This window comes from Ammospiza caudacuta, chromosome Z (genome assembly GCF_027887145.1).
Source record: "Ammospiza caudacuta isolate bAmmCau1 chromosome Z, bAmmCau1.pri, whole genome shotgun sequence".
Lineage (NCBI taxonomy): Eukaryota > Metazoa > Chordata > Aves > Passeriformes > Passerellidae > Ammospiza > Ammospiza caudacuta.
This window is the reverse complement of record NC_080632.1, coordinates 77,654,222-77,672,978: the sequence shown is the minus strand read 5'-3', so window position 1 is coordinate 77,672,978 and position 18,757 is coordinate 77,654,222. Positions and strand designations below refer to the sequence as shown.

Below are 18,757 nucleotides of genomic sequence, written 5' to 3'. Positions count from 1 at the left end.
GGAAACCTCAAATCTCGCTGCGTTGTATTTGGGTGACTGCAGCTGCTGGAGGATGGCTATCACATGTTTTCTCTGAAGAATGTTACAGCAATTCTGGCGTATGAATGCCAGGTGGGGAAAAAAGATAATGATGGGCTGAGCCCCTAAACTGTGCATTGGTGACTTGGGGCGAGCTGGTGACCTGGGGAGATTTGGGACAAGACTGAACTTGCCCTTCACCATGGTCTGAGAACGCTTTCAGGAACCTGGTTTCCCCAGCCACCGTCTGGTCCTCATGTCCCATAGCCATGTTTCACCAAGGAGCTCAGCCCACCTACAGGATGAAGCAAAAAAAAAGTGTCAGTCTGTTGGAACTTGGGATCACATACCACACAGAATAAGAAGCCAGTTGCTGACCTTTGACTGCTCCTCCTCTCTAAAGTGTGGATCCTGCTGGACAGGGATCTAGCGGTGTTTTTTAAAATTTGTTAAAGACAACCACTATCTTTATTGGAAAGTTATTGTTACAGGATGTTGTTTTGCAGACCAGAAGTTGTAATTCTATGAATTAATACAGTGTTGCATAGTTCTAGTCTATAGTATAAGTATATAGTATAAGTTTATATATATAGTATGTATACCTAAAATATAAATGTGTGCACTGCTAGTGCATGTAATGAATATTTAATAGAACTATTCATCAAAAGCTGTTGATTTAATCTCAAAACACAGTATGAAAAAATGTTCAAAACATGACAAAACTAAATATAAAACGGTATTATATAAACAAAAAAAGAATAATATTTTCTGATGATAAAGGAAATAAGTCATGCTTCAGAGAGGGAAGCATACTTTGCATAAAATATGTATCTGAATATATATTACACATACACAGATACATAGGTAATTGTGGAAGGATTCTTTCAATATTACAAAGAATTTTTTGATAACAGTACAATTCTGCTGTGTCTTTATAAGTAACAAAATAACTTCAATAGAAGTAGATCCTAAAGTTGAATCTCAAGTTTTGCTGAGAATGTTATTTATTCAAAGAAAGCAACTACCTCTCTTTGAAGAAATAATATCAATAGAATTGAGCATTTCCGTGGTACAAGAAAGTAGCCTTAGATTTTTGAATGTTTAATTATACTTATGGATAAAGGTTCTTACCTTGTACTTTCTTTCCATTTCATTTCATGGCCTCCTCATCTCAGTTCCAGAATGGTGGATCTGTGGCAGCACATCCAGTGGATGGTGATGCATCATCACCACTGAGGCCTTACGTGGGATTGACCCATCTCACTGAGGGGATATTACTTTTGCCTGGCTTCAGAGGAGCTGAATTAAACATGTTCATTGCTGTGGAGGCAAACAGTAACTTTGATACTCCATTCATGTCATGCTCCATCTTAAACAGTACTTTTCATGGGTCCAAGATAGCAAGAAAAAGGCTGAAGCTGTTTCATAGCTACCTCTAAGGTCACTGGTGAGAGTTCCTTCTCTTAACTACCCTTGTATATAAGCACATTTGAATTTTTAAGGCTGTATAGTTACACTTTGTTATTTGTGTCTATTCAAATTACGTCTTCTCCTGTCTTGCGGTGAATTCTTGTTTGTATTTATAATTTATTTTTCCGTTATATCTTTCTAATCTGCCTTTGCAAAGTTGTCATTTTGTAACTCTGGTCACTCTCACAACCAGCTGTGCAGGGGCTGTTATGTATTGACACTGACTTCTGTCACTGAGCAGAAGCTGACTGACTTTGCCTTCTTTCCACGTGGAAGACTTAACCCCATCCATCCCAGTGGCATTACAGGGAGCTTTGCTCTTGGCTTGAGCCACATGCATGGTTCCCTTCCTCTCTAAGCTAGCCAGTACCTTTTCAGGGAGAACACAATATTTCAAAAATAGTTGTTATTTATCTTATACTGCAAAGCAGTGCATTTTACTGACATGTACATAGGTCAGTTTTTCAGGTACTAAAAAATAAAGGCAAAGAGTTTCAGACCAGCAGAACACCAGCTCCCAGGCTAGCACTGCATCCAGCTGGGCAAAACTTCATCAAAGACAAGTCCAGCTTCATAAGAAGGGTTGCTGTTGTATATCCTGCGCTTGGTGGAGTCTTGGAATCTTCATCAAGGACACTGAACAATGACCACGCCTGTCTGGAACTCTCAGAAGAATTCAGTACTAGCATGCACATTAGTAGCTGAAAAGTATGTGAATAAAACTGTTCTGTTCAATGCATGCTGCTTGCAAAGTCAACAGGAAACGAGGTGTGGAGTTGCAGAACCTACCCTGTTCTTCATCTGTAGCACATATAAATATTACCAAAAAAATTATACTCATAAATGCATTGTCATGGGGATATCCAAGTTTACTGTTAGCACAGTATTTGTCTGCCTGGTTATGCAAAGGCTATTTGCTTTTTTTTGAAATGTTTTAGGTTTTTCTGTGCATTGTCAAGAATGGCAGTGTTCAACAGGAACTCCGGAAAAAGGCACAGATGCAAGAGGTCAGTGCCAGTATACAACCAAGTGCTTGCTGATGTCCACCCTAGATTTCTTTTGTTACTTCTGCAAAGGATCTGCTTTTGACTTTATCAACATGAGTTTGTTTTCCTTAAGGCCTCTTCTGGATGCGTGCCAGATGTGCTGCTGTACGCCTCACACATGTATGTCTTGAGTTCTTGCTAAGATAATAAATACAAAGTGTTTACAAGAAAAATGAGTCACAAAGGTTTCTGTCACTTGGGTTTTCTTTTGTGGATTGCGAAAGCATGGCTTTATTATGCAAATTCCTTCCATGCTTCCATGTCAGCAGGCAAAAGCAGGAGGGCAAGAGCAAAGTGCCAGCAGGTATGCTTTGGTAGATTACGCTTTGCCTTCTGCCTTTAAAAAGAAAAATAAAACATAACCATGACCTTGAACTTCAAAATCAGACACGTATTCTAGTATTTTTTGTTAACTAATGGCTGCAGAGTATTTGGGTGGCACTGGGGGCCCATTACTTCTACCAGAGTAGCTGCAGCTTTGTAAAGGAGAAAGGAGTGTTCCTTGTAAAGGATAGACATCCAAGTTAAGGGTTTTGTCCAAGATGCAGGCAGAAAGGAATACAGCATTTTGTCAGGCAAGGTTGACAAAATGCTGTATAAACCATTACTTTCTCCACAGTTTGAAGCTGGAGATTGGGGAGAGAGGGAAGTGATGCTGCTTATCACAAGAGAATAGCAGGGGGATAGTGCAGAGCACATTTTTCTTCCCTACTTCTGGGACCCAAAGATGTGTCTGTGCAGATGAGTGCTTGAGGTCCTCCCCTGTTATGCCAAGCACGTCAGCAGGCTCCCTGCTCACTCACCCTGATGCTTTTTCCCAGCTTCACAGGCACCATCCCTGTAGCTCACGTTCCCAGTGCAAGGAGGATTAATAACTTCTGGGCCAAAAAGACTTGTTTCTAATAACCAGGAAAAAAACTAAAGAGTTGCAACTCCCTGTTCTTTCCCACTTAGTCACCAGCAGAAGCCAGGAAGACTTTTACTTTGGAGGGCATCAGTCTGGTGAAAAGTGCTACCGTAAGTGCTGCACAGAGGTCTGGTTTTGCAAAGTTTCACCAGCAAATCTTACTTGCATGACTGATCAGACTTGTGAAAACATTCAGACACTCTCACCTGCTTCCCAATGGAGTCTGGCCCCTCTTCAGCCCACCAGAGCAGTGTCCAGTCACCTACATACCATAATGCTTGTGACCTGCTCCTCCCTAAAGGGCAGGGGGAAAAAAAATCCTATCACTCCTATCACTGGCATTGCAATCTAAATCCACTTGACTCATTCACAAGCATCTGATATCAAAAAAGCAAAACAAACCCACCTGGCGAAGCCAACTGACAGAGTTGCCACCCTATAATGCTCTCCATTTACCAAAGCACCTGCCTGGAGTGCAGTGCTGGGTTGTGTTTGCACTGTGGTCCTCCAAGGGAAAACCAGCCTGGCCCCCTCGGCCAGCTCATGCCTTCACACCTGAGACTGGATGCACAAGTGGTATTTCCCAAACAAAGTGCCAGACAAGGAGATACTTCCTCTTCCGCTCATGAGATGTTTTTGCAAATCAGCTGAAAAACAATGTCTCATATGCTGCTCATTATTTTTAGTAGACACTGCTGGATGGGACTAAGTTGAATCACTTTCCTCCCATCAACACAAGAGGGTGTGAGGGCATGATGTGCATCCACAGAGGCGTAAGGAGGCCGGGCAGGAAGAGCTGGGGATATAATGCATTGCCTTTCAGTCTGGCAGGGTTTCCCCCGAAGCAGGCGACTGTCTGATGGTGGGACTGTCAACGAGCAATAGTCCCAAAATCTGTTACAGCTGTAAACAAGGGTCCTCACCCAAGTGCGTCAGGACATTGTCTGGCCCGTGTAAAAAACAGGCCACACCAAGGCTGCCCTGCCTTCTCACGCATGGGCTCTTTAAAATGCAATTCTCACCAGCCCCCTGAAAGCGTGGAGGTTGCTGTCACTCCTTCAGCAACAGGAGATATCCCATGACATGGCAGTGACCACAAATAAAACCATTTCAGCCATTTCATCTTCAGCCATTTCATCTTTGGTGGCTTTGGTGTCATTCCCTCATCCCCACGGAAGGATGGTGGGAGCACCATGAGGTTCAGAAGCTCAGCTCCCTCATGACATGGTCATCACTTGAAGGGGCAAGGAACCTTTTTGTAGTGGACAGGCCAGCTCACAAATCTTAGGGAAAAAAAATTACTTTCAGCAGCACCCCTGAATAAGGCCAATAATAGGATGCTGGCGCTACCTCCCTCAGCTCTTGGGTCCAAACAGGGATTCCAGTCCCCTACGGTATGGCAGAAATTAAGGGATAGCATCCTGCTTCCACCTTCCCCTTTGTGCTCCTGACAGGGATGTGACAAAGCTGCAACAAAGGCAGGAGGCCACAGTCATGTCTGCCCTGCTTGGGATCAGGAATTAGGGAGGAAATTTTTGACAAGAGCAGCTGGACACTGGACATTATCCAGCACCACTGTAGCACATCACACAAGGAAATGGCTTTGGCATGTAGGGAAAAATCCAAGGAATTTCAGAATCAGGTAACTTGTTTGCTCAGTGCAATGGTATCAGACTGATTCAGCTGTACAGAGGGGTGAGGCCAGCACATATGCAACTATCAGTGAAAATGCAGGAAATTCTGCATTTAATATTGACTAACTTCACAAAATACCCTGACTGACACAAAATATCCTTTTAGTCACAGCTTTACAGTCTATGGGATGGAAGGGCAACTCCTTGTTTTAGGGAATGATGTTTATTTGCATGAAATGTTCTTTCATATCATCATTAAAAGTGAGGGGGTTTGTAAAGGAAAAGAACTTAATTATTGCAATCATTATTAATTCCTGAAGTCTTTTAGCTGGGTCAGGTGCTTTAGTAAACACAGCTACATGAAAGAGGAAGTAATGACTGGCTTTCCCTATAAGCAGAGTCCAAAACAGGCTTTTACTAAAGGCTGATGGAGACAGTCTGGTTTCAGCCATGCTCCTGGGAAGAAGAAACACCTCATTTAACAGAAGTGGTGGGGAATCAGTCCTAGATAAGGCAGATCATTCGCTCTGCAGGCATCTATTGGTAGGAGGCTCCTGGAGACAGGAAGAAGGGACAGCAAAAGCAGTTATGCAACCCAGTATTGCATAGAAAGGAAAAAATCAAGCACCCTAATGCTGGACCAAAAATGTCCCAGCACCAGGCAAGAAGGCATGGGCCAGGGACTGGCAGCACAGAGGCAGCAGGGTGGACATGCCATCTGTGCAGCTATGGCTGGCTCTGTGCTGATGCTGCATGGCCATGGGCACCACAAAGTGAGGCCAGCACCATGGCCTGGGAAGGTTTTACTTCTTTTTGTCATCGCAGTGATGTGCTGCCCTGTGGCATCACTTCTCTGTGTTCATGGGTGTCATACCAGCCACCGCCTGCCCTGCTCCTGGCCAGCCACAGACTCAAGGGTGGCCTGTGGGAACCTTCTCCTTTATAACATCCCAGCTTGGGGACAGTGACCATTAGCATCTGGCCAAATGTGGCAAAATGGCATTTTTGATACATTCCTGGAAATAGAGATGAAGGAACAGATACACCAGAATCACAGACCCTATTCAGATTGCATTCAGTGATGCTAACAGGGAGCAGGAGAGCAGCAAAGCTGTAAAAAAAAAAAAAAAAAAAAAAAAAAAAAAAAAAAAAAAGAGAAATGAAATGCAACTTTTTAGGTAGAACCATGTTTCAAGTTCCTCATTTTCCTGTGCCCTAAGGCTTTCACAATTGGGAGAAGTAAAAATTTTCTAGTACTTCTCAAGTCTTGGTGGATAAATGAAGTCATATGTACTAATCCATTTACAGTAAGTTCATTGTGTCTTCTTGCTTTTGTATTCCTCTTTACTTAGCTACTGACTGTAGCAATTTAGATTTCAATTAAAGATATTAAAGACTAATCTTACATGAGCCAGGCTGCTTGGAGGTTTGACTCCAGCTCAGGCCATGTGTTGGAGAGGTCAGGACAGACAGGGAGATGGATAAGGGGGAGTCAGTGAAAGAGAGGAGAGGAGCTGGGCTGGCCCAGCACTGGTGACAGCAGGGGGAGCGGAAAGGCAGAGGAAATCATGACTGAAAATATCTTCTTCCTTTTCACCATGCAGCCCTGGGGGGAGAAGCCAGGCTCCAACTCTGGACAGATGTGCTGAACTAAGCTTGAGGGGACACCATCCCACAGCCTCCCATCCATCTCCTTCCCAACCTGCTGGTTTTATGCCTTGCAGTTTCACTACACAACAGCACAGACTCTGCAGCATCCCTCAGCACCATGGCTGTGTGCAAGGGAGAGGGATAGGGAAAAAAGGGTCCCAAGGCAGATGGAAAACTGGTATACCACAAAGCTCGTCCTCTTCCCCTCCAGCCCAGGAAAGATTCCACGTGCCCAGAGGGCAGGCTGGGAGCCAGCCACTCTGGCCTTTCCCACAGGATGAGTCAGCAGAAGCTTGGGCTTATCCCTCCTCACGAGGTTCTTGCTCGCTTGCACCCTTGCAGCGTGGCACCCAGAGAAGGAAACTGAAAGCAAATTCTGCGGCTTCTGGGGCACAAACCTGGGCATGAGGGAAATGCCCTCTGCACCACTGGCATAGGAGGGCAAATGCCTTCCTTCCCCTCACACAAAACCGCACCTGGCCCTTCCAGGCAGCACCGTGCAGAGCAGGAAATGGTGAGGCTTGCCAGGCCTGGCACAAGGCGCAGGCGAGTGCCATGGGTACAGCAGGGAAAGGTCAGGAGTGCCCTGTGCCATGTGGGAGCGCTGCTGCAAGCGCCCAACCCAGCAGGCAAACACAGAGCAGTGCACACGGGCCTGCAGCGCAGATATAAACACTCCAAATCACCAGGCCCTTCCTCCAGCTCAGCCTTCCCCGCAGCCACCAGCTGACGTGTCCGTGTGCTGCCAGGCAGCGTAACCACTTTGGGCACCTCCAGCATTCCACACATCAGGGCGGCTGAGAGGAGAACTTCCTGGGCTGGCTCATCTTTCGTGAGGAAGGCTTGCTTCGGCCGGCTGTGCAGTGACTGTGTCTAAGAGAGGCCCACTTGGTGCAAACCTCCCCAGTTTGGAGGCTGTGTCTCCACCTCCCACTATGAGCTCCACTTCAGCTCCACTCCATCCACAGAGTGTCTCCAGCCCAGCCTGTTCCACCAGCCCACTGTGGCTTTGAAGGGAATTTTATCCCCAGAGTCAGTGGGAAACTAGAAAAAATTCCAGGTTAGGCCTAGCTTTATAAAATCATTCCCTAGACATACAATCCATTCCCCCACAGCCCAGGGTCTGGGCAGGAGGTACAGTTCATAGGCAGCCTGCTCCAGGGACTGCTGCTTTGATGAAAGCTCCACATTTTCCTGGAACAGGGGCAGGAAAAAACAAGATACCGAACAAGTTTTATAAAACATCTCATACCACTCCTTAAATGCTTGAGTCCTCTTCACACAGAAGAGGCAGTTTTCATGAGGGTACTATTTTTGTTCTAGCTTAGATGCACACCTGGATAGCATTTACATAGTCTTTGACCGCTCTCCCTGACATGCTCGTCCCTGTGATGCCAGTTCCAACTGTGGACCAGACAGACTCTGGCATAACAAATTAAATATCTAGAGGAGTACTAACGATACAATTTATTTTCAAAATCACTAAAAACCCAAGAAAACAGTTTATGGCAATACAGATGACATAGAAGGGACAGAAATCAAAAAATGTACAATCTATTTCATGTTATTGCACTGGCTTTTTTATAATATACAAGGCATAATAACAGTTTTAATTAAAAGAAGTTTTATTTATATAAATAAAAGTGTAAATATACAATATTATACAATAAGTGTATCAGACTAACACACAAAATCTACCTACAGTGGGATCCCCATTTCTCTCATGAGCTAGTCTACTCTTCATCAATATTTTCACTTGTACATTTACATACCCTAAACATAGAAACAGGTAAACATTCCCATCTGGGAACACTTCCTTCAGAATTTGACAAGAACCACTGCAGAACATTTATCAGGGTTAATTTTAAGTGAGGGTCATTAGGAAATATGAGTCACTTAATAGTTTCTTAATATTTATCTGTCCTTCTATTATTTTTTTTAGCAAGAAAATGATCAAATGTTTTTCCCTCCCTAATCTCAGAGCTTTCAATACAGATGCAGTCCCTAGAGAAGCTGGAAAGAGCTTCCAGGTACAAAAGGTTGCAGAATATGCAATAGCAGTCTCTCACTGCTCTCATATCCATGATGTGCCCCTTCAGCTGCCCCAGGCCTGGATGCACCAAACCCCTAAACCTTCTCCATCTAGGAGCAAACTCCCCTTGTCTGGAATGCCTTCAGCTCCCTGGTGAAGAAGTGCATAATTTCATCTTGATTTTTTGGTCTTCTAGGATGCAGCTGCCAAGTCTCTGCTCTCCTAGAGTTTGGCCAACACTCCAGCAGGGTGAAGGATCACCATGGGGACTGATATGCAAACAGCAAGGCCAAAAATGGTTGTGATCCTACTGAATACTGATGAACTAATGCAACGTCCTCCATCATTTTAGTGCAACCAGGCTCTCAGAAAAAGAACATTTACTTTGCCAGGTGTGTAACCAAAAATTTACTACATCTGCTTGGTCTAACCATCTTGTCTGCAATAAAACAGACACTCACACTGCATAAATCCTGGAGCTTTTTCAGGGCATGTCACCCCAAGAGAGATGTCAGGAAATGCTACTGTAATCATACCAACATCAGTGAAGATGTTGTTCTTCCACAAGGAAAAAAAAAGGTATTTTCAGGAACAGAAACAATCAGGGTTAAATACAATTCTTCTGCTTGCTCTAATGTTAGTAGAGAAGTGTTATCTTTCTACCCATAGTAACTATTATCAGATTTAGAACATTAAACCTATCTTTTAAATTATAGCTACTACTGAATCACACACAAAAATCCCCATTTCTGTTTGCTGTTACTCAGCCAACACTTATCTACGTGCATGTAAAATAAAATACTGAACAGTATCTGATTACTGAAAGAAAAGCCTTCTAAATCACTCACAATGAACAGTACCTGCAAATAAGCATCTGAAAATACCACCACGTATCATCTTAAGACACCTCAAATTAATTTTAATTTACAAAATGAAAACTACCTTTGAGCTCACACTGGTTTAGGAGTGAGGGAGACATGCCTCCCAGCGATGGAACCTTCGGAATTCTAGACTGTGGACTGAAAAAAAATGCCATTGCCTAAAACACAACTGTGATTTACCACATTAAAGTAGCAAAAAGTCAGCACTGCACTGCACGTATTATACGTATACAGGTATGCATTCACTACGCTGCATTAAATTCCACATGCATTTAATGTATCTATTATACACTCTATTACAGTCGGATTTTGGTCATTCCTGAACAAGGCCTCACCATTCAGCTGTCCCTGCTGAATTGTCTTCTCCCTGTTTTTCAGCAAATATGCAGGGGTAACCTCTTCTATCCCATCACAGGCCTGGAATCTGTGTGGTCCTCCAGCCCTAAGAGCTGCATCCTCCTGAAGCCTCTCGCACCACAGAGGTGACTGGAGGCATGGACCAGTCCCGACAGAGTGGCTGAGCTTTGGGTTCACAGGGGACCCAACTCCACAGGCATCTCACAGCACTGAACCTGAATTAGTTTCAGCAGAAATCCTGCAGGCAAAGGAGCTGTAGGACTACATACAGTATTGCCTTTCCTGTAACCAAAAGCTGCATCTCTCCCAGGATTCACATGCTAATACGTCACTGAAAAAGAATTAAACCTATTTTATTCATTTTTAGGCAAACATTGCACAGCTTTTCTATTTATCTGGTCTCAGGTTGACTTGCAGAACTGAATTTTCTTCTCCTCATCATGAGCTGAAGTGTAATGAAGCTGTCAAAGAGATGAACCCAAGCGAGTGCTCCACTAACCTGGAAGCAATTGCTTCAAGCACTGCTGAATATATGTAAATAAACTGAACTACAGTATGATCTTGGGGAAGGGCCAAGTGACAAGCCCAGACCTTTTTCTAACAGCTACGCAGTGTCTTGGCTCACTGAAAACAGAGGCAGCACTTCAGACTTGGACTGGTTCCAGGCCAAGGACTCTTCACCCTGGGGATGTTGGCTGCAGCAGTCTCCAGCCTAATGTGATGTACAACCTGAGCACTGTGGAACAAACAACTTGTTCTCAGCTGATAAGGACACTGGCCCATTTCCTCCTGTATGCATTTTATGTTGTTTAGCTATCCCAGATGTAGGAAGAGAAATAACAGAGTCTAATCTCTTGCACCCATACACTCTCCTCCCAGCACAGCAGACTAAGCAGCGTGGCCCACTACTGATACCTCTTCTGTGAGTAGAGGTGAGAAAATCCAAACTAAGCTCCTGTGGCATTGCAACCCTTTCTCTTTTGCTGTGCCCAACACCGTGGTTTCTCCCATCTACATAAACAGTTTTCAGTTTCACCACCCAGAACCCTCAGTATCAGCCCAGTCCTGACGCAGTTGGTTGTACTTGCATCATCCACACACATATCCTCAACCCATTCTCACACAAGCAAAAATAAATACTGGACAGGAGAAAACAAAGAAGACCAATTAAAAGCCACCACAAATATGGCCAGCTCCGATTTAATCTGTTATAATCCCCATTTTTAGATCACCACTTTTCAGCTTGGGTCTTTCAAGTTGGGCAGCCTTAAACCTCTTGAAGATAAATAAAAGCAGCCCAACTTGAAGACGTTCTTAGCGGTCACTGAAGCCTGTGGGATCTGTAAGTGCTCAGCACCTGAAATTATCCCCCTTTTAAAAATATATATATTTTAAAGGTGCCTAACATTAGAAGCCTAAATTTGAAAATTCAGACCCCAGTTTTTTTATCGCCCCCATTTTAATCATAACTAACAACTCAGTATACACCTTGGTGGACAATCGCCTATTATATGGACATGATTTTCTTACAGATTTCTACCGCATTAACACCAAGTGCCTTCAGATACAATTTGCACCTAGAAGTAGATTCAGTTGTGGTGGATGCTGAGTTAGTTCATTAATTTTAAGAGGATTTTTCAGCTTTGCAATAAAATGCTTGTATTTTAGGCATACAAGTTGTGCAAAATTATACTCTTTTGTCATGCACTTTTAGCAAAACTGCACTTAGAAGAATAAAGTGAGATTGTTCCAGACATTCTCTTATTACAACAAAAAAAAGGACCAGACCCTAAGAAATGTCCTTAAGTCTTATTACAGCTAAGTGATATAGTACAGTCTAAAACCCACCCTTGTCAACAGGATGGCAACCAACAAGTTCTACTACCAACACTCTGCAAGATACTAAAAATATCAGGGACAGGCACAGTGTTATTTATCTCAGTCAAAATACTTTAAATCAAACCCAGGAGAGGTCTTGAAGTTCCAATAAAACTGCCATATAATACAAAATTGTCTCTAACTTTTGGCTTCCTTCATCCCCAATCATTAGGTGAGATCTTTGAAGCTCATCACACGCTTGCTCAGTGGTTCTCCAAGGCTCTTAGCACCTCTCTGTAAAGCATTAAGACACTTCTGTGTGGCTTTATAAACAAAGACAGCTTTTAGACAGTTATAAATGGTTTGTCTTAGCAAGTGTGATTAGATGGAGTGCTTCCATCATACTGCAGTTCTGTGTTTTCTGATTAGCAATTGAACAGGCCCCTCTGGCACAGATTTAATGATGTTCCAGGCATCGTAATGCATGAGCCCAATTAATGACTTCCCACTAACAGCAAGAATTTCATCTCCAGTTTCTATGTTTCCAGATTGCTCCGCAGCACCACCTAGAAGCAAAAGTGGGGAAAAGTGTTAAAAGAAAAAGAAGTGAACCCACAAAAATCTGCTTTCCACTATGATGAAATAAACAATTTTTTCCAACTTCATTCAATTTCAATACAAGTCAATAATGTTCACGCCAGCTTTAGCAAGCTAATTCATGCTGCATCCCACAGAAAAGGTTATTTTAACCAAGATAAAGGCTTGTTCTCAGAAAAGATGTCTGGTTTTGAAAGAAACAACATAAGTGTATGAAATATACTGAATGTTATCATTGTAGTTGTAAGAAAACCTGGTTGATCAAACAACCCTGAAGGTTATATGCGGCATGGATGCACTTTCTCAGCTTTAACAGGATAATAGGCAAATAATGCAGCAGACTGTAAAATTTGGGATGAACAAACCAAACCCTGATAGCAAACTTTGGACAAACACCACTCACAGAAAGCTTCTAGAGAGAGGCATACCCTTCACTGCTGATGGAAGTATGCTTTCTGTAATGATAATTAAACTAGCATGAGCCATCACAGGGAGGGGGAAAAGGACCGTGTGTAAGGATGTAAATGAACGAGCTCTAAAAATAAACATGCCCTTTACCCTAAGAAGCACTTTCTAGAGAGGGGAAAAACACACACACACACACAAGCTGATAAGTAATTCAGTAAATACATGTTTGACTTTTTTATCTTGATGAGGGAATAAATCACTGAAAAGTAATTCTGTAAAAATGCTGTGCACATGTAGTTTCATCCAGAGTTTCACCCACCTTCAGAAAGGGCCTTGTTTTTCACTAAACTGACATGTGACATATGAAAGTCACAGCATTGTTCTGGGATTTGTTTTCTTTCTATGTGTGGTTCATGTAACTACCTGCTGACAAACAAAGCACCCACAACTGGCAGGTTTTGACTACAAATATCCCATATTCTTAGCAAAACCTAATAATAACACTTAAAAAGAAAACAAAAATACAGAAATATGGTAAAATTCATAACTGGGCATAATGCAGGGTGGTGCTTCAATACCACGCTGATTATATACACTATGCATTTCTTAGAAAAGAGAACTGGATAAGGCATGAACGTCTCAGACCACTGTATAGATGATTGCTGCTGTAGTTTCATGTCTAGAATAGTGGACAGACCCATACTTAGCAAAGCAGATTGCTCCACATTTACTAGCAGATGCAATCCCTAGCCACTCCCAGGAGTATTTTTCTTTTAATGACCACTTTGGCCTAGTAAGTGGCAATAAATGAAAGCCACAAAACCCACTCTTGCTTCAAAAAAGCGCTGAGCACAGTAATTGAAATGTCTGTACAATGCACAGACAAAAGGAAAACTGGGATAACATCCACTGCATGCATGTAGTACCTTTAAATATCCTTTTTACAAGCAAGGGCTTATCTCCAGCAATGGAAGCTTTTCCGCCATCGAGACTGAATCCCAAACCAGCAGAGGTTTTCAATAATTCAACGCAGATGACATCATTCATGTCCAGGTTTGGATCTGCAATTGAACAAGCACAGTATCTTGTTATGCAGATAACAGTAAATAGCAAGTTGTGTTTGGTTGGTTTTTGCTTTTGGTGCCGTGACAGGACACTTGAGAGTTCAGTTAGTCAGAACTAGGAGATGCCACCAAGTTTCTCAGAAGGGAATGTACTCTGTTGTAGCTGTGAATGGGACACAGTACAAAATGCATTTACATACAGGGACATTTTCATTTTACATGTTCAACAAAAACCTGCCAAGGTATCTTTTTGTTGGCGAAATTATAGCTAGCAAATTTAGCAAATACTCTAAATATCAACAAAATAACTGAAAAATTACAAAAATAGGGAGTGGAGAGCATTTCTTTTTCTTTCATTTGCTTCCTTTGCTTATTTAATGAACTATATCTTTTTAAGTAACAGGAATGAATGAAATGTTTAATTAAGCAAACGTTACATTCTCTTAAGCAAAAATATGTAATCACTTACTAGGGAGAAAAATTGTTTCTTGTCTCCTATCTATGTATTTAATTATAATTAACTGTAGTTGTACCATGCCTCCTACATAGCAGATATTTCTGAAGTGAAATATTGCTGTAGCTGACTTAAAACATGATTTTGCTTAGGAGGAAATAAATCTGCAGTTTTGGAAAACGGGATCCTCTTTGCCTTGTGTGAATGTAATAATTATGTAGTCTGTGTTATCACAAATTACTGCTACTGTTATCTTGGACAACTTTAAACGTTATCTAAAACATCTGCTGATGTCCTTCACCTGGAAGGGTGGAAAAAATTTCTGAATAACCCAACACTATTCTGTTTATGAGATAATGTTGCCCCCTAGTGCCTGGACTCAGCAGATATTCTGCATTTGTCAGGGTGCAGGATGTAGGGAGTTTAGGGCAGAGAGGGATTCTGAAGTAATTACACAGATTGTATCCATGGGAGCAATTCCAGAAAGGCTGATCCATTAATTAACAGAGTGCTTTTTTTTCTCTTTTTTTTTTTTTTAATAAGCTGTGTTACAAAGTCGGATCATAAAACCCAGTGTGAGCACAAAACAAAAGAAACTGCTACAGAAAAAAAATCCCCGTGAGAACAGTAATGATTACATCCAACAGATTAAAAAGAACTGAGTGGCAGCTCCATGTCCTTGTTTTGGGGAGGACAGAGCTGAGTGCCTGGTGTTGCCTTGGAGGGGGAAGGGAGAAGCCCCTGGTCATCCCCTGCTCCCAAGCAGCACCATCCAGAGAGGTGCTGAAAGGGTTTGGGTCTTAAATCTCAAAAAAATTTCAGAGGTCTCTTCCTAACACCCCAGGTGCAGCCTTTACACCAAATGCTGTCTAGGTTCCCAAACAGGAACCTAATATTCCACTAATACATTTCCACTTAAATAATTTGTCCCTACTTTCCTATGAGATGGCTGACTTCAATAGGCTTCCATTTACTGCAACATAAAAATATTTTTTCTGTGTTTCTAGTAGAAACAGTATGAAATCTGCTTTTACAAAGAACAAGCTCAGTCCCTACACTTAATCAATGGCAGGGCATGGGACTTTCTTTTTAACATTTTTTTAAATTATTTCTGGTTGTTTTCTGTTTTGCATTGACTACTGTTATTACTTAAAAGGAGTTTATCCTGGATTGGAAGAATATGTGGGACCACTTACCTAAGTAGAAATTGGATTCAGCCCTAAATTAGGTCGTCCAAGTTTGTGCCTTGTTACAATAATTAAAAAAAAGACCAACACAAACAACCAAATCCCAAACTGTATTTAGGTTCCAAAGAGAACAAATAAAATTTAAAGGCAATTTCATTTTCTCCCTTCAATCACATAAGGCAGAGACACTCTTAATCTAAAACACATTGATATTTTTGCCTTCAGTCTGCTCTGCAAAGGAATCCTTCCAACTATTCTTGGACAAAGATCATACCTGTTCCTATTTCCATGGAAACATCCTTTCCAGACCCCACACATTTTCTGCCAGTAGCTGATATCTCAAGTCTGGAGGAATTGTTTGTTTTGTCTTTTTCCTTCTGGATGACAATGACTGCATATTTGTACAGCCTTGCCTGATGAAGAGTATTCAGGACATCGCCATGGACTGAGCTTGCCAGAGATTTGCCATTGATTGACAGAACAAGATCTCCTCGATGGATAGTCCCTTCTTGAGATGCCACTCCCTTTGAAAACACTCTGTGGACCTACAAGGAATTTTAACAAAGATGTTTTAATCTCAAGCACACACAGCATTCTACAGGCCACACTGAACAGAGACACTCTACCAAAACTTGCAGCCAGAGCCCACTACCTGGTTACCAAGCACACAGCATTTGCTCCAGTGAACACCCTCAAAGTGACTAGACAGATCTCCATTTGGGGATGAGGGAATTCAGAGATGCTGTTACTGAATGGTCATTTCTAAGACAAAGATGACCAAAACCAGCTAGGGAATGTAATATCACAAATCACTTATGATTTCACTAAACTCCTCACAGGCCTTCAGTTAACATATTTCAAGTGACACAGAGGTTAAATCCACGTCCCTGCCACAGCAACCCCCAAGAACACTGTGGTGTGCAACACCCACTCCCCCAGTTCCCACTGGCTGGGACATGCATCCTGTGCTGTTTTCAAATGCACATTTCTAAACATCTGTGCACAGAAAGGCTCTGACTTACTGCAGCTGTACAAGTATTTAATTGTTTGCCTCAATATGGCTGATCAAATATCATGCAAATAGATGGAAAGGGATGATTTAGTGGCTTGAAATGCATTTTTCTTGAGAAAAAAATACTCTACTCAGGGTGTATTAAACTTTGAGAAAACTTCCATCAAGTTTAGATGTGTATCATTTACAAAAAGAAGAGACTAAAAGACTCAAGACCCAGTATTTAAGGACTTGCCTATTAGGCACTCTAATTTTAGCAGCCAGAATATGGTTTCCCATGGAGACAGTACTAGGTCTGCCAAGCAAATGTTCAAGGCAGCAAATCTGTGGACACATTTCTGCATTATCTTTAGGAATTTATCCTAATACCCAGATGAGCAGCAAGCCATCAGAAGCCTTTTGGCTCCTATTCCATCTCCTCGCAGGGCCATGCTGAGATAGGCACCTGCTACAACCCCACAGATCCAATGAGAAAAATTTCCAGCCAGTCTAAGCCAGCATCCAAAGCTGGAATAACAGCCTCAATAACAGATGAAGGCATGCAAATGCAAGTGGAATACAGGGGTCATGTCCAAAAATCTGCTGCCTTCCCTCAGTTGCTCACCTCCTCAGTACCTTGAAGCTCACTAGACATTTCCATTTCTTCACCCAAGTGTGGATATAACAGCCCATCTAAGCAGCTCAGCACCCTTAAATCTAGCTAGGACCCAGAATCCCAGTAGTTTAAGAACATGATTAAAATCCCTTTACACCCTCTGAACAAAAAGCATCAAGAAAGAGCAGGAACTGACACTCATTTGGTCCCATGGCTAACAGAATTCAGGAAAAGGACGTCATCAGTTCCTTGGTCTGAGAGAGCTCAAGATCTTATTTTTTAGGTGGAGTCACAGTCTCTAAGGACTAAGGTAAGGAATTCTCTAAGGAACTCTCTTGGGGGGAGACTGTTGAGCCTTCCTCTTGCACAGAGCTGCCACTGTTTGGGGCAGTGACAGGGAACAACTTCTATACTGAGAGAAGTAGAGGCCTGCACTCTAGACTTTGACCATATTCTAACTTAATGACACTTTAATATAAAATACATTTATTTATATAGGTCATGTCTAAATGCAAAACCCAGAAGATTCCTGCAAGGGCTTCTTAAGGCCCCAAAACTGAGGACATACCCTTCTTCTAACCTTAGCATTTAATGGATCTCTCTCTTTCAGGGCAGAATTTAAATGTATATTTTGTGTAAAAAAAGCCATCACAGAGGACATGAGTTTTCTTGGATTTTTCTGTCTCACTGATCTGTTTTTGAACAGTCACTTTTTACATACCAGTATCTTAATAGGTCACTATCTTTGGTTCAGAATGCTGCTTAAGACTTAAAAAAAACCCTAACCAGGCAACAACCCTCATTTACTGACCACCCACACGACTTACCAATCTCAAAACAAACTTGTGACATGAAATCCATAATGTTTGCTGAGGTCTGCAACAATTAGTCTTGTGATCTGAAAAATCCTTCAAAATCTTTGCTGCACAAGAGTTTCCTTTCAAGGGCTGGAAATTAAAGTCTCCCCTAAAAGGCTGTGTGCACTGCAGCTGCATGCAGAATTTTATTTACATGAATACATAGGATTTAGATCTAGCCCACCCCATCCAGTAATAGATTTTTAAAGCCTGAAAGCATAATTGTTATCCATCTCCAATAATAAAAATTATACTTCCCAGACACTCTGATTTCAGTAGCAGATGGTAAACTGCTGCTTCTGAGAGACACTGTGAATGACTTGCAGTGAGTCTTGATAAATGAGCACTTGATCTAATCACCAGCCTACTTTAAAGTCAGCTTTGTAGAAAAATGACTTGCAGCCATCACTTACTGTGACTGATTTCTGTTCCAAGTCTATTCCTCCAGCAACACTAAATCCCAGGCCAGCTCCTTCTTCTTTGTGCAAGACTACAAAGTATGTGTCCTCTTTGCTCTAGCAGAAAAATGGAGGAAGGGGAAGAAGAAACACAAAACCAAAGATTAAGACCAAGTACCCACATAAATGACAAATTCCCAGTACTCACAAATTATGGCAGGTGAAAAGAGAAACTCAAGGAATCAAAACTGAGATATTAAATGCATTTCCCTTCATGTTACAGATGAAGCAGCCATCTAGGAGAACTTAGATGACAAGAAAGATTTCTTCAGTCAGTCCAAGGCTAGCAAACAAAGTCAAAATTAGGTAGTG

At 42.1% G+C, this 18,757-nt stretch overlaps 1 protein-coding gene across 1 annotated transcript in view; it reads right to left on the bottom strand.

Moving 5' to 3' along the window:
• Positions 1–8,226: 8,226 nt before the first annotated feature.
• The window catches only part of PDZD2 (PDZ domain containing 2), a 137,794-nt gene continuing 127,263 nt past the window's right edge, over positions 8,227–18,757 (bottom strand). Inside the window, exons 21-24 of the mRNA XM_058824043.1 lie at positions 18,401–18,502; positions 15,798–16,068; positions 13,745–13,879; positions 8,227–12,379 (exon numbers count right to left, since the gene is read on the bottom strand). Coding sequence (XP_058680026.1) covers positions 12,213–12,379; positions 13,745–13,879; positions 15,798–16,068; positions 18,401–18,502 — 675 coding nt within the window. The 3' untranslated portion in view covers positions 8,227–12,212. The remainder of the gene's footprint in view (positions 12,380–13,744; positions 13,880–15,797; positions 16,069–18,400; positions 18,503–18,757) is intronic.